The sequence below is a fragment of the Heptranchias perlo genome, chromosome 25 (assembly GCF_035084215.1).
Source record: "Heptranchias perlo isolate sHepPer1 chromosome 25, sHepPer1.hap1, whole genome shotgun sequence".
Classification (NCBI taxonomy): Eukaryota; Metazoa; Chordata; class Chondrichthyes; order Hexanchiformes; family Hexanchidae; genus Heptranchias; species Heptranchias perlo.
In genome coordinates this window covers 31,912,207-31,928,286 of record NC_090349.1, presented here as the reverse complement: position 1 = coordinate 31,928,286, position 16,080 = coordinate 31,912,207, and the positions used below count along the sequence as shown (strand labels likewise).

The window sequence follows — 16,080 nt, the reverse complement described above, 5'->3', positions numbered from 1 at the left end:
GGGAGGAAACTCCAGAGCTGTATGTTTCTGTACTATATTTACATGTAAAACTGTGTTTTTCTTGTGTTAAAGGGTTGCCCCATGCTGCACTACAGGCTCTCTGCAAACTTATCACAGCTTCAGAGACGGGAGAACAGCTCATTAATCGGGTGAGTACAAACTTTGACCTCTAGATTTTGCCCTTCAACACAGAAAGTAGGTTGCGATGCTGCACTCTGTGTCACGTCATTTCAGCTCTCCCGGACACAGTGATGTGCTTTGAATTTGGACTCGTGCTGTAGATTCTAATTATTTCTTCCTAATTAAATGCACAACATAATTAATTTATATAAGCTTTTTGGGATGGGGCTGAAATGACAGACATTAAATGGCTATTAATTTGTTTCTTTTTCATTCTCAGAACAAATGTATTTTGCCAGAGATTGACCTTTGATGAAATGTGCAATATATTTGTTGTGAAATAGTAAAGCAAGTAAAACTTAGGGTATGATGGACATAGTGAAAAGGTTCAAGGGCAGATGAGTAGCCTGGTAACTGTGGTACTGGAATGTTGAACGCCACCTGGGAGACCCGAGTTCAATTCCAAGTCTCGATGGCTGAGGCCATCGCCAAAAAAGGGAGTGGGTTGGTGTCACCACCGTCAGCTTGATCTGTTGGTGGTGTTGCAGGGGATGGGAGGCGAGATTGTTGCTTTAAATAGAGAAGGGATAACAGTGATGGCAACCGGGAAACAACATTGATGCCAACTGTGAGCAGTTTAAAAACCATTGCATTCTCATGACTGAGGAGTATATAATGTACTGGAGAAGGAGAACACAGGGAAACTAAGGAAAACATTTTTTTGAAGTAAGGTGAGGGCAAAATAGAAGAGTTCACTTGAAGTCCTGGCAAAGTGCCAAGAGCTCCTGACCTCTCAATAATATAAACATTCCAAGATGAGCAGATAATATGTTACAACTGAATCACTAAGCAGATAAACTGTAGAATCCATCATGTAATGAACAGATCCCATTTAATGATGCACGCCCCATGATCTGCATATACTCAGACTGAGCTGAAAATAATAGGCTGGTCTCTGCCCTGTACCATGAGATTGCAGATCACATGGTTAATTTACTTAAACCGTACACTCGATTTCACAGCCAAAGCAAAGTAGCAGAAAACAGAAGAAAATTGATTCTAAATTTGCCAGAATTAATTTTTAAAAGCTGTTTTTTAATGAATATAAATGAAATGAAAATACCTTTGTCTTTTTTATTAATCCTGATAATTTTCTTCCATTTGTGCAATAAAAAAATGCATGGTTTAAGTAAATTGTAACCAATTTGAAAATCACAGAGACTGAGGCAACATTTCTCCTTCCCTCTAAAGAGCTATTATTGTCTGGCAAAGTCAATTGCAAGACACGTGGTAAGGATGGAAAATATCCAGATGCATATAATCCATCTGCTCCAGTAGGAATGTACTACAGCGGCCAAAGTGATCTGTGCTTCAGTTAAGTTTTAGTAGTGAGCTTTTCCTGACATTTTCAGGATGAGTCTGCCTGAAAACACAAATACTGCAACATTGAACTTTTGAAGAGCTGAATTAGTAACATCACCCTTTAGAGAGCCGAATGCATAATACTGCCTCCTTAAAGAGCTGTGTTTAATGAAAGGGTTCTAAAGATGAGAATACTTTGCACTCTGAATTCATCAAGTTCTCTGATCATGTTGAAGCAGAAAGTCTTGTAAACACCTTGTCTGCTGCAGAATCCCAAGGGATGAATGGTGACGTTAGTACAAAGTTTTTCTGTAACCGACTGTCAATAGCAGATATTTCTCACATTATGATTTAATCTGTTAAACACTTGCAGTGGTTAAGTCCATATTCAATAATGTGTTTAATGAATGAAATTGAAGCTCAAAAAATCCAGTACATATTATAATGTGGTATGTGAGTGAAAATATTCAATTTTCAGAACTCAATCTCTGGTATGTGACAAGTTAACTGATCTCAGCCAGGCAGCAGCATGGCACTGGGGAGATGAAAAATTAGATAAGGATCCTGCCCCTGATTGCTATCCAGTGAGACTTGAAGGAAAGTGCATCTGGGATGTTAAGGTCTGGACAGTATCAAGCTCAGCCTCGATAACTCCCACCAACAAATAGCCTGTCAGCGCTCTCTATCTAGACTCACACCTTTTGGGAAGGGTACCGAAGGATACTGACATCAGTGAAGCTACTCCAAAAGAGTCACTACCTTCAGTGGATAGGGAGAGAAAAATTGGAGGATAGAACAAAATTCTATCGATGGGCCACCACTTTAAAGAGCACCAATGCGGTGACACTAGTGCTTTAAGGAGCATCAATGAAGTGGAACTACCCTTTTAAAGAGCCAGCTATAGCATACAGCTCCTTAAAAGAGCCTTGTCTAACGAAAGGGTTCTGAAAGTGAGAGGAGTTCCTGAACGCTTTAAATTTGTCAAGTACCCTGATCTCACAGAAGCAAAGAACCTTGTAAATATTAACTCTGCTGCAGAATCCTGAAGGATTGGCTATCAACGAAGCAGCAGCAATGCTGAAGCTTCATCGCCAAAAATTAAAAATGTAGCTCAATAAAATATCTCATTTTAAAAACTTAAAATAATCTTTTCTAATATCTAAACAGCAACAAATGTAGAACAAATAGTTTATTGTGCTGCTGGTGGTGTGTCCTGCTTTTATGTCACTCACAACAAGGATTGCATAGTCAACTCATCTGGGATGCTTGTAAATTATGTGTGTCTTACACATAAAGTAGACTTGACAATGCCTCACCCCTCGTACAATGCCCTCTATTTCTCCACTCAAAACTTAAGTTGATGGAAGAATTGGTTGCTATATTTTCAGCTATTTTTCTGGAATATCTTCCTTCTTGGTGCTTTGTTCTCGTGGCTATACTTCAAGCTTGAACCTAGATGGTGAATACTGGCAGGCTATTTCACCAGCCATTTCCTGTCCTCACTCAACATCCACACACATACATTTCTAGCATTATTGGATATTGATTAGCAATAGAACAACTTTTGTCAATTCTGAATTACCTCAGTGAGCTGTGAACTCTAGATAGATTATTGTAAGGAGTAGAAAGACTATGCTCCTGGAATTATGGGGGTTACAGGAGCACTGGAACGTGCTACTGCTCGAATCTGCTGCTAGGTGAAATACAAGGCTCCATTACAAATATTCCCTGGTGTCCTGGTGAAATTAAATAGTGCACCTAGGCAACCAAATTCTGTCCCAAATCATTAGTTCCTGGTCTCAGTGAGCTGCAGGGGATTAAGAGATGATGTGGAGATGGGGACAAACTGCATCTCTGTCACTCACTTCCAAATGGCCAACCATGCAGGAGAATAGTGCATGCTATGAGAAAGGATCCTGAAGAGAGAGAAAAAAATAACTTCACAAGAGTTGAGAAGGATTTCAGGAAAAATGGTTGAGAGTTCTTGCACCCATTACACACTAAATCAATGGAGAGACTCCATTCAAGATTCAAAAGATGAATGAAATACTGGCAAATATATGGTTGTGAGAATTAAACCTGGAAATTATGCTGTGTAATAATATTGTTTGAACACTTAATATATTTATATCAAATTGCTTTCCGATAGCTTGACAGGTTAATATCTTCATTAAAATAGTGGACAAAAGAATTTGATATGTAGGCAATAAATGGTCATAAGCTAATATCCCACAGCGTAATTTCCAGACTTTGTTTTAATGAGCTATGACAGTATCAACAGCAATGAAGTGCTGCCACCAAATGTAATTGGAGCACTAAATTAGTAGAGACACCTAGTGATAGTTAAAAGCTCCTGCATCCCTTCAACAATACAGATTTAGATTTTTAGTTTGTAGCTTTCTGCCCTCTTCCCTCGTCCTTATCTGTTTGTTAAAAACACATGGTAAGATGTTCCAACATGCTTCTGGTCAAACACAAGGTTTTTCCATGAATCCCCAAATGGAGATCAAGAGTACTCCCACAGGGATTGAGGGGACATCAGATACCAAGTCACCCCATGTCACTTTCACATATCAAGCAGCTGACCATAGGGCAGGATATGGTAGAGCTGGAGCAGGTCTGCAAGGTGGCTTCACGGCCAGGGATAAAATAAAGAAAATTACTTACCAAAAAATATTAAAATCATAGAAAACACACCTCCTAAAAAATCTGAACCGTCTGCTTCCCTTTAATATCTCTTTTATGCAGCTGGCTTCATTACTCTCAACCAACCTAATTAAATAAATGTGTGTCTGATGCAAGTTAACAGTGTTGTGCCAGACTCCTCCTGCTTGGTGTCTCTCTGTGTGTATATTTATTTAAGCTTTACTGTTTGGTGACTGCTGTTTCAATTTACTGCACTTGTATATCACCTATGCATGAATCTAAAGCTTGTTGTTTTTCTTTCTCCTAATCCCCTCTTTGAAGGCTGTTAAAAATATGGTTGGAATGGTAAGTGCATCAAACTGGATTGATCTAGTTAAAACATTGGATGTTGCATTGAACTATGTTAGCTCTTTGATCCATAGAGATTGTTTCCTGATAGTCTTGTTTTTGCATTGCTCCCTTTGAAATTCACATTCTTTATACAGCTCGAATGTATTGCAGAGACCTCCGTTCAGTAACAGATCTTTGTTTTTGATTTCTTCCCTCTTCTCCCTCCTGCCACTGTTTTTAGTTACTTTCACCCTATCTTTTTAAGTACCATCGTCCCAGGCTCTGTTCCCTGCCAGAGAGTTGGCAAATAGCGGCTCTCTGGCCTTTCACAATGACTCTCTGTAACCGGTTACTAGGTGGTATAAAAGAGCACATTCCACTCCTCCAGTTTCCTCCTCCGTCCCTTTGGGGAAACACCGCTCTACTTCCAGTTACTACCTTCCTCCCCCATTCCCTGACAGCCCAGCTTTGCAGTAAATATCAGGTACAAACCGGCACCCTACAATTCCATGGTCCACAATACTAGTATCCCAATGAACCAGACCCCAGAGTCTCACTCTGTGCACCAATTTCTCTAGCACTTCCTTCAGTGAAACACCTTCCTCTGTTGGGGAAAAAATAAAATGCTGAAAATACACAGGAGGTTCCATCAGCAGAGGAGATAAGTTAATGTTTCGGTGTAAACTCTTTGCCAGTTCTGAAGAAGGATCTGAAATGTTAACCCATCTTTTCTCTTTACAGGTATTGATGGACCTGTTCTGTATTTTCTACATTTTCTGTTTTTTGTTCTTTTTGGCTCTACCTTTTTCTGTAGTGATGTCTACTTGATGCAGTTCTCCGAGTGAAATAATTCTAAATGGGTTTTAAGTCTTCAGTTAACAGGCGCTGCATTGGTACTAGCTCTACCCATCTAGTTTATTCAACAAAGTAAGGATCAATGAACTTAGAGCTCCAGTTCCCTACAGTATGTTACTAAAATTAAAATCGGGAATATTCTTTCAAATCTGGATATCCGAAAAAAGACATGGGAGCAGTTTGTAATATATCCTGTATAAAAATGTAGTTTTTTAATCAGAGCTCGATGCGCTGTGCATCCTCAATTGTATGCAACAACAGGGTGCATGAATAAAATAGCTTATGGAGGAGAGGAAGTGCTTTCTGTGAGTTATGACATTTTTTCCCTTTTCTGTGCTCTCTGTGGCACATATCATGTGCTGGCCAATGGACCAGGCAATGATCGGCTCCATGGCTCCTCCCCATCATCACTGTTGAGGTGGCTGCTGAGTGATGCATGAGATCCTGCATCTAACTTCCTCTCCCTGCCTGTGTGGGGGCACCTGATTATCTCCGTGATGAAATTTCTAGGCAATAAACTAGTATCACAGCACTGTATACATACACAAAGTGTGTGTTTATATACTGTACGTATGCACATATATATATATATCTATAGTTCAACCTCAGAACTAAAACTCATTTAGTAATTCATTTCAAGAGATCATTTAAATGAGTACATTTAAAATAGGAAATAAAACTGCAGAGGCATGCAGCTTTTAAGAAAACTATAACATCCTGTAGTGAGGACTTTTGAAGTGTGGAGTACTGCAGTATACTATAAAAGCCACAGTCCTTTAAAATGTGTTATCTTTATATTCCCTGTATTTTGTTTATGACTGAGATAACGATTCCCAACTGCTATAAATTTTAGTACCTCTTAATCAACTTGGCAGCCCTGAACCGTAATTCTGAAATGTGATCTTACAAGGTAACTAACCCCTCCACAAAAGGCAGATTTGAATAACCTATGTCTCAACACATTGAGTTTTGATGTCACTTAGATCAACGGCCCTGCATTCCTATTATCACGCACACACTCAAGTCAGTAGAACTCCTTTTCATTGTCCTCTTTCTCTTTCTCTCACATCACACAAAAAAACTCATTCTTCTTTCTCTCACTATCAGTCCTTCCTTTATCTTCCTCTCACTAACTTCACCTATATCTCGCTCTGTCATGCTCCTTTCTCATTCATATTTTCACCTCCTTTCTGCCTCTGTTTTTTGTCTCCTTTTTCTCTTTTTCACTGTATCTCACTCAACAGCCTGTCTCAGTCTCACAGTCTCACATAGTATCATACTCTATCATCCCTTTGTTCTCACCTTCCACTATGTTTCCTTACCCTTGTTCTCCCCTCTGAAGTATTTTAAAAGTTTACTCCTGACAGCAGTCTTGCAGGCCTGTCAGTATTACTACCAGTAGAGGGAGCCCAGGTATAATAAAGCTGGCAGTCGTGGTACAATATTGATTTTTTTTCCTCCTCCTGATGAACAACCTGCCAATTTCAGGCAAGTCACAAATATAAATGAGCTGAGCAATAACCAGTGGAGCCCTCAGGAACTGAGCCTCTATTTAATTTTTACAAAACATTATTAAGAGTGTAAGTTTGCAATGCCAGAAGCTCAAATCCTATTGTCATCAAAACCTTTAAAAATGACAATCTCATCCCATAAATTTGTGCCTATTATTCATCTTGGATGACGACTTTCCTGTCTTACAGATAAGGGTATTATTTATGAGATCCTTTCTGATGGAGACAAAGGAATTATTTATTTCCCTTGCGCCCCACCCCTGCTATATTTCTGATCCATTTTGTAGTTCTCTGTTTATTAAACTGCATATATTTTCAAGCTGAGAGATTTGTCCTCGATACAATTGCCTTCTACTGCAATGAATGTGACTGTGACTCTTCAACATTTACGTTTATCCCCTTGTAAACCCTGCAATATTGAGACAATTGCACCTTTGTCTGTAAAATAGCTGAAATTAATGAAATAATGATCATATGTTTTTTTAACCTTTTCCTCCCAAATGTTTCTCCTTCTCTACTGCTGAGGGCATTGACTCCTTACTGGGGTATAGTTCCATGGGTGCCTTGCCCAAGTGATAATTCTTTGTCTGAGTCTAGACAGTGAGTGTTGGCAGGCTATTTGACTATTAGGGCTATCATGGATGACCCCAATCCTATCCTCATCCAATATCCATGCATCTACACTTTCCAGCAAGAGTCACTGGATAATGATTAGAAGCAGAAATCCTGATTGATTTTCCCCTCCCAGCCCATAGGCACAGAGGCTAATTATAGAATCCATAACTGCTGCCTGAACGAACTCAGTTTTAAAATAATTTTAAAATCAATTTTAAAATAAAATTGTTGGACTATAATCTGGTGTTGTAAGATTCCTTACATAACTCAGTGCAGACCAGGAAGTGGACCTTCAGGTCTATACGGATTAATCGTACTCAGTGCTTTTACCCTCTAACCATCGGTGAAGCTACTTTCAGTTTTTAAAATTAGGAAATTACTGTGTTCCTCACTTCGATGGTCATCTAAGATAGTGGTGCTGATTGACAACCTCTGTCAGCTCCAAAAACCTAGGTGCTTAAGGCCAACTTGGGTGACCATGCTCATTGTAACAGTTGTCCCTTTCCACGATAGCAATATTAAAATGGCAGAGGCTTTGTCTTTCGGAAAAGACATCGTCCAAAAATTGGGCCACATGTCCCAATGGGCAGAAAAGATGCCATAGAATTAATGACAAAGAGCATTTGTACTATTCTCAAATACTACAGCTCCACCTCCCCCCACCCCATGGAAATCCTTACTCTCAGGGTTAGATATAGTTAGCATCAGTGTTCACTAGGTAATTGAAATTCTGACTGAACACATGAGAAAGCATCAACAGTATCCAAATCAGATGTCAAAATAATAAAAGTAAAGGCTAGTTTGGTGCTCATGTTTTACACTAGATGTCACCAATGCATTCTACATTCACAAAACACGTAGAGGAAGAGGAGCAACAATAGCCGCCTTAGCAGCCAGCACCAGCTGCATGCATCAGAAGACAACAGGTGAGAGTGGGCTGCTCACAGGAGGCCATTCACAGACACCGCGTGTACAGGCCAAGAGTCAGTTTCTTGGACATTGTCTCAGGGGGCTGTGTTTCTCCAGGCAGGCTGTCGCAGATCTCTGCAACAGGACCTGCTGCCTGCCAGACCAGAGGCATTCTTGGCCAGTGGCTGCCAAATTCATCACAGCTCCTAAATTCTTTGCCATTGTCTCCTTTCAGCCTGTTACAGGAGACTTCAGCCACATCTCCCAATCTGCATTAAGAAGTTAGGAGTCGAACAGTTTCAGAATCCTTTGTTGCTATTATATAACAGTCCAAAGGCAATACTGTGTGAGTAAGGTGATACTAAATAATGCCACATCATGAACACCTGCCATGTTTTACCATCTGATGCTCTGGATTCCTCCAAGACTCTGACTGCCACAGCACATCTGCAGTCAACCAAGCCTGCACATACTCTTGAGTATGAGGCAATCAAGGGCATCAGGACTGTGGTCTGTTATGTGACACAAAACGGATACAGAGGCAGATACTTAACTTTCTGAGGGTCTGGCAAGAAATGCAATTTAATTCTAGATTCACACCATTACAAATGCAAATAACTCTCAAGTTGGGTAGTGTAACAGCATAATTAGATTTAAAGGCAATTTTCAATACCTTGCTTGTCCATCTACCCCATATAGACCGGGAGTGAAATCGGATATAGGCGGAGATGCAAAATGGACAGTGTCGCATCGGTCGCCTGTTAGACACTCCGCTTGATATTCAGTTCCACTGACTTCAATATCATTAAATGTCGAGCGTGTGGTATCGAGGTCGGCAAATGCAATTCCGCCTGTTTTGCCTCCCCGCCCTTGTCCAATTTCACCCCATCATCTCTCGTTAAAAAAAAATTTCCTCCCCTAGAAATTAAAATTTAATTTTTGGATTAAACTCACAAAAACTTTGAATTAGATTGCTTTAGTGCAATGAGGGAAAATAATATACTAATTTTGCTGCGGAATTCATTTGGAAATGAGAAACACTGAAGGAAAGTGCTTCTGTCGTCTTTCCTGGCCGTCACACGTAGTTCGGTTGAAAGAAGCACCTGAGTTTATTGCCAGCATCAGTATTCGAACAAATCAATGGGGAAAGTTATGTACTGCTGAGTTTTGGTGAACAGGGTGTTTGTGACCTGCTTAATGCAGCTCTGTATTGCAGACTGGGAGGTGTGGCTGAAGTCTCTTGTAACAGGCTGAAAGGAGCCAATAGCAAAGAAGTTAGGAGCTGTGATGAATTTGGCAGCCACTGGCAAAGAATGCCTCTGGTCTGGCAGGTAGCAAGTCCTGTTGCAGAGATCTGCGATAGCCTGCCTGGAGAAACACAGCCCCCTGAGGCACTGTCCAAGAAACTGACTCTTGGCCTGTACACGCGGTGTGCTGTGAATGGCCGCCTATGAGCAGCCAACCCTCATCTGTTGTCTTTTGATGCACACAGCTGGTGCTGGCTGCTGAGGCGGCTGCTGTTGCTCTTCGTCCTCTACATGCTCCTCCATGCAAAAGAAACTAGCTGTAATTGCACCCTTGACCAGCACAGAAAGCTTACTGAAGGTGATACGGTTAAAAAAAAAGCATGGTAAACAACCAATGTGGCAGTTTGAAACTCTCATGGAAGACAGGACCACAACAAGATCCTATGATGCACTGACCTGTGGCTGAGTGCTCCTTTATATAAGATTCAATGATACCAGTCACGTCATGTTTTAATGGCGGGTCAGGCACTGGGCTTCACTTCCACAATTGTTAGTTAAATGGGGTTGGGTCCTAATTACGTCATAGAACCCCGATTTAAATATATTAATGAAGCCCACACCTCCTTATGATGAGCGTCTCTCCTAAATCAAAAAACTACATGGTTAAAATGGTAATAGGTGGAAGTGCATCGGGAATGCAGCGGAAAGTGCTTGATCACCATTTTAAAAGACACCCGCCCCGTTCCCGCCAGGCGAGGCGTCCCTTTAGATTCTAAAATCAAGTCAGTAAAACTATGTTCCCGTTTTCATACTTGGTTGCAGGTTGGTCTGGAACATGCTGCAGCCAATTCCATTTAAAACCAATCTCGGGTTTCCGTAAACTTAAATTCAATAAATAACCTAATAAAAATTATCATTAGATCCAAAACTAGTGCAGCAAGGATGGGATAAGGAGAAAATTGGGCAAGTCACAAAAAAATATTCTCTTAAATGACAGTGGATCCCTCATCCCATTCTTTTTGCACTGGCTTTGAATCTACCTAATGGGAGGTTTTGTGGTAGAAGGGATGACAGTCTGATCAGGGATCAAAGTGCCACTGAAACAGAGTGATGAGGAGGACATCTGTTTCTACACAGTAATTCAACACATTCTACTATATTTTAATGAAGAATCTAAAGTTTATTCTTACTGCCCTTTGGTTTAGGGTTTTGCGGAGCAGGCACCGTTCTCTTAGTGAGATTAGCTGACAGGTGACCTTCTCGCAAGCCTGCCCCAATCTTACTGTTGGCATGAGAACCATGTGGAATGGGAACTTTCCCTCTGACTTGTTTCATTTCCCTCCTTCCTTGTGGGAAACTAGCTGTTATTTTAGCAACTCCCTCCATGACATGGCAGAGTTGGGAACTCATCCTCAGAGTTAGATTGGGATGTTAACGCCATTCTGTGACGTAATGTGGTGGTCCTCCAATTTTCTGCACTACCAATTTTTCATCTTTAACTTACAATCTTTTTTTGTTCATGTGAACCTATGTTCTTGTAGTATATACATTCTGAAGGTTACTACCAGTGAGGTTACATGATACTTCGGTTTCCTCCTTTACTCAGAGTTGAAAATCAGGATTTGCTTTATAACAAGGGGATAGATTTTGCCTCCGTGGTATCAGGCAGCCAGCTAGATGGAGTGTGCTGGCCGGGCACCCGATATTGCCAGTCCTTTTTGAGGACCAGGCTTCATTAACACACGGCCTATGGGCCGCGGGTAGAAAACAAGTACCCTGGGGCATCCCACCAACTCCAGACCTGGAAAAAGGTAGCTCCAGGGGGAGGTGGGGTGGGGGGGGGCGGTCTAGCACCCCGTATGACAGTGGCCCCGTTTGTTCTTTTGGAGCCCGGAGGAGCACTCCTGCCCCACTCAACCCCACAAAATAAATAAAAACACATTCTGGGCTCCTCTTCAGCTGGGCTGCCAGCTGAATCTGTGCGGAGCAAGTACTGCGCATGCTCTGCCCAGTTGAGTCCTAAAATGGCGATTTGCATATTATAAAGGGCCCGCTGCCTGATGGGTGGGCACTCCAGCTGCAGAAACAGAGTGGTAATTCATACCCTACCATTTTCGGGACAATACCATTCTGTTTCCATCTGGCGGGAAGCCTTAAAATCTCCTCCATAGCAGCAGTTTTCAGTCAGGAAGAAGACCTTTAGTCCATCTGGCCACTGAACCTAACCCTAACCCTAAATCCCATTTGTTGACAATAACCTGTCTAGTTCCTTCTTTGAACCCATTAAGATTTCTTGTTCCACCACTGGTGCCGGTAATCTGTTCCACATACTTACCACCCTTTTAGTATTTAAAAAAAAAAGTTCCTCCTTCATTTCGTACTTTCTTTTGTTGTCCATAATTGATGAATATGACAACTTGTGCTTACATTCTGTAAAGAGCAAGAAAGCTTACTTGGATTCAATTTGTCCAAACCTTTCATAATGTTAAACACTTCTGTCATATCCCCTCTCAGTCTTCTTTTCAAGAGAGAAAAAAACCCAGGGTAGTCAATCTTTCCTCATATGTTATTCCCTTAAGTTCTGGAATCAACCATGTAGCCCTTCTCTGTACCCCTCCAATAACTGAATATCTTTTTGAAATAGGGAATATAAAACTGCATGCAGTATTCCAGACATGGTCTCACCAGGGCTAAATACAGTTTTAAAATGACCTCTCTGGATTTAAATGTTAAATCCCTTGCTATACATTGCAAAATTCTGTTTGCTTTATCAACAGCCTGGGAACACTGTGCTAATCATTTTAGTGACAGGTCCATGAAAACACCAAGATTTCTCTCCTGCTCCGATACCTCAAGTACATTCCCATTTAGCACATAATCCACCTCAACCTTCCCCCTGTCTTGTGTCATTTTCTCTAGAATGTTATTTTTACAATTTTCTCTTATTTTTTTGCACAGCTCCATCAAGTCCTTGTTCAGCTTCAGACTGGAGAGAAAGAACAAGATTTTTCTTCTGCACCTATCCAGGTGTCCATAAGCGTGCAGCTCTGGCGACTGCCTGGATGTCATGAGTTCCTAGCAGCATTAGGTATGATGCAGTTCATGCAAAAGAGTACTTGGTAGTTAATCGTTTTATGGAGATTTGCCTAACTTATTCCCTCAGTTTGCACTCATTCTCCGCTGCTTTCTCTGATTTTGTGGCTTACTGAAGCTCTTTTTCTTCCCAACTCCTCAACCATCCCAAAGGCATTCAAGCTTACTTTTTTTGAAGTTGAAGAAATTGTTTCATAATCATCTTTTGGCTCAATTGGTAAACTCACTCCCTCGTATGATACTGTGCCGTACAGACCCCTTAGGTTCCAGGTTCAGACCCTGCCTGTGCTGAGTTAGCTGATCTCAGCCGGGGCAGCAGTTGGGGTACAGTTGGGCCTCTGTGCCTTGAACGAGAAAAATCAGCTTTCCAGCAAAATGGCTACGGACAAGGTTGGGCTCGGGAGTGATGCTCCCCATGGTAAAATGGCCTGCCAACACATTCTGCTACATTTTCAGGAGAGCAAAGGAGAAAATTAAAAGGGGAGACACATAGAAAATAAGTTAATTTAATCCATCCTGCCATGCAGTGAATAACTTTTTAAAACATTTTCATTTCTGAAATGACAATTGTACTTGTTCTGATGATAGAGTCATGTCAGAAGATTCTGGGGTTTAAAATGGAATATTTTAACTTTTTCTTTTTAAAAAAAAATGAAATTAATTGCTTTAAATAGACATCAAAATGACACTCGTTGCCTCTTTAATTCAGAGAAAGATGTAGAAAGTTGAAAATTCCTTCACCATTTCAAAATTGGCTTTTAAATGAGCGAGTGACTAGCAGTCAGGCCTGGTTGATTACTCCTCTGTTCTAAATCATTCGAACCATTATGTTAAAGTGACTTTGAAAAAATTATCTTCTGTGCAGTCACCTTCCTGGGAACGGTGCATTTATACTGTTTAATTTGCTATGCTTTAGAATGCATTGTATCGAAATATCAGTCTGCAGAAAATCCAAATTCACGAGAAAGTTATTTGAATAGTTATTCTAAATAAACTTATCAGATCCCAAATCACTCCTGACAGGACAGGAAATTGCTTTTGTCATCCTTCACTTTCTTTCGCTGACACATTTTCCTCTTATCAGTGACACAAGCAAAGGCTAGTTAACTGTCAGATTTCCGGGGTGGGCTCCTGAATCTAAATTAGGACCAAATTATATATTTCTCCCTTTGGTTTGAGCACTGTGCAGGTTGTGACAGTAATAAATAAATGAAAGCTTGATGTTTTAAAGAGAAAAAAAGTATTACAAATTTCCAGTTGGATGTAGTGATGGTAGGTTATTCTCATTTTGGAACCTTAGCTTCATTTACTTTTAATAGGTGAACAATTAAATCAATGTGAGTTGATTGATAATTACATGTTTTATGTCTTAGAGTCCTAATGTTGCTACAATTAATGGGCTGTTGGTCTCAGCACTGCCTAAATAATCTGGCAGCCAAACACTTATTTACTCTCCCCTTTTCTCCTCTCTCCTTTTCTTCTCCTGAAGACATTGACTCTTGCTATGTGTTACAAACTCAGGTCTTCCATAGATACTTTCTCGAGTTCAATTCCAGACTTGATTTTTTTCTGACCAATATCACTATACACAGTGTAGCCTTTTGGTAGCATACCTGACATTATGTGAGAAAATGCTTGTGTGAAGCACATGCCGTCCCACTGTGTTAGTGTGGAGGCTTTGTCTCATCACCAGGTTTCACCATAATCATTAATAGTTTGTTCACATGGTGACTCTCTGCCCATGTTCTGTGCTGCTGTATTACAGAGAAACTCAAGGAAAGTTAAAAACCAGACAAGCCCACTTATCCCCATAGTACACTGATGCTCTCATTATAGCATCCACCCCCATTTTTAACCTCCGCACTACTATCATCTACCTGCAGATTATATGTTTATCATTCTTAGATTAAAGAAGTTCTTCATAATATCTATTTTAAATTTAATCTTGACTAATTTCCATTTTGTCCTACTTTCCTGGTTTATTTTCAAATAATATTCTGGGTTTTCCTTATCTACACCATTTGGTATACCTCAGTTAGATCACCTTAACTGTGTTCCTTTCCAAACTGTAGAGATTGAGTTTTTCAATGCTTTCCTTATAACTCATGCACTAAAAGTTTAATATTTCTTCACACACTCTGCCATTCATTTTCCCAATAAACAAAATCCCAGCTACAACACTTTGGACATTTTCCATTCGTTTCACCGTTTTGATACAAATAAAATTTGCCTTATTTTGCCGTCCTCTATTTGCCACGTTTTATTTGTTTTGTGGAGCAGGTCAGAGGGTCTGTTGTGGAGACGGTTAAAGATTACTGTACTTACAGACAGAGTCACTGATCTCGCTTGTGCTACTGTAGGCAGCACAAGTAGAGCTCAGTCACTAGCCCCCTATACTGTGGGGCCTGTGTGTCCGTACACTGTGGCGTTTTGAGCAAATCACTATATTTTAGAAGCTGAGATGTCCTTAGATTTTGCTGTGGATTACAATTGGGTATTGAGCCTTGAAGAACCTGATTTCTTCTCTTGCTCTCAATTGTGTTCAGTAATCCATCAGTTAAACTGCTTACAAATGGTCTGAGAAGGAACAATTATGATTAAATTTGAATGTTCTGAGTCAGAGATAAGCAAGATGTATTGTTAACCTTTTCTAAGAATTTGCCCAGTGGGTCCCAGAAGGATCATTTTCTGCCAGCCCTGTTCCCCAGGTTACATTAAATGCCTACCACAGCCAATAGAAAGCTCCCCGTTTTTCCTCTTAACTATCTAGAATAAATGATAGCAAAAGTAAATAGATATTTGATTGTGTTTCTTTGACTATTAAACAGACGGCACCACAAGAGCAAGTGTTCCACAGCAAATATTTGAAGAATTCTATTCAGAAAAATGATTGTTTAAAATTTGACAGGAAATATCAGGAATGAACGACTGGTTGGATGGAAGACTGCATTTTGAGAGGGATGGATAATGTAGTGGATTAGACAGTGGTCTTTCACTTCTGGGACTTGAGTTCAAATCCAACCCAGAAAGATGGAATGAAGTTCGCGGTTAGCTAGCTGAATAGGGTCCTACAAGAAATGAGTTTGGGCAGCACCAATCCAGGTCCTAATGGGCCACCAGTAAATTAGCAACCTCACTGAGGGAGGCCACAGAATAGCCAGTAGAACAATGCCATACCGGTGCAGTAAAGGATGCTCTTCTGAGGTTGAGGCTGAGACATAATGGGGGTGATTTTAAACCCCAAGAACGGGTGCGTTGGGGGCGGGTGGGAGTTGAAAATAGTTGTTTTTTGGGTCGCAACCGCAACCCAGCTTTATTTCCGGGTTTAACGTCAGCGCGGAAAAGTACAGGCTTCCCACTGGGAATGCCAAGTCCAAAAATTTTGCGGTTGC

The 16,080-nt window shown here is 40.6% G+C and overlaps 1 protein-coding gene across 3 annotated transcripts in view; it reads left to right on the top strand.

The window, feature by feature from the left end:
• ttc28 (tetratricopeptide repeat domain 28) overlaps nucleotides 1–16,080 on the top strand; it is a 626,907-nt gene that overhangs the window by 597,947 nt on the left and 12,880 nt on the right. For 2 of the 3 annotated variants that reach the window (XM_068005925.1, XM_068005927.1), the window contains 3 exons: nucleotides 73–149; nucleotides 4,450–4,473; nucleotides 12,554–12,683. In XM_068005925.1, coding sequence (XP_067862026.1) covers nucleotides 73–149; nucleotides 4,450–4,473; nucleotides 12,554–12,683 — 231 coding nt within the window. The remainder of the gene's footprint in view (nucleotides 1–72; nucleotides 150–4,449; nucleotides 4,474–12,553; nucleotides 12,684–16,080) is intronic. The other variant, XM_068005926.1, reaches the window with a different exon arrangement.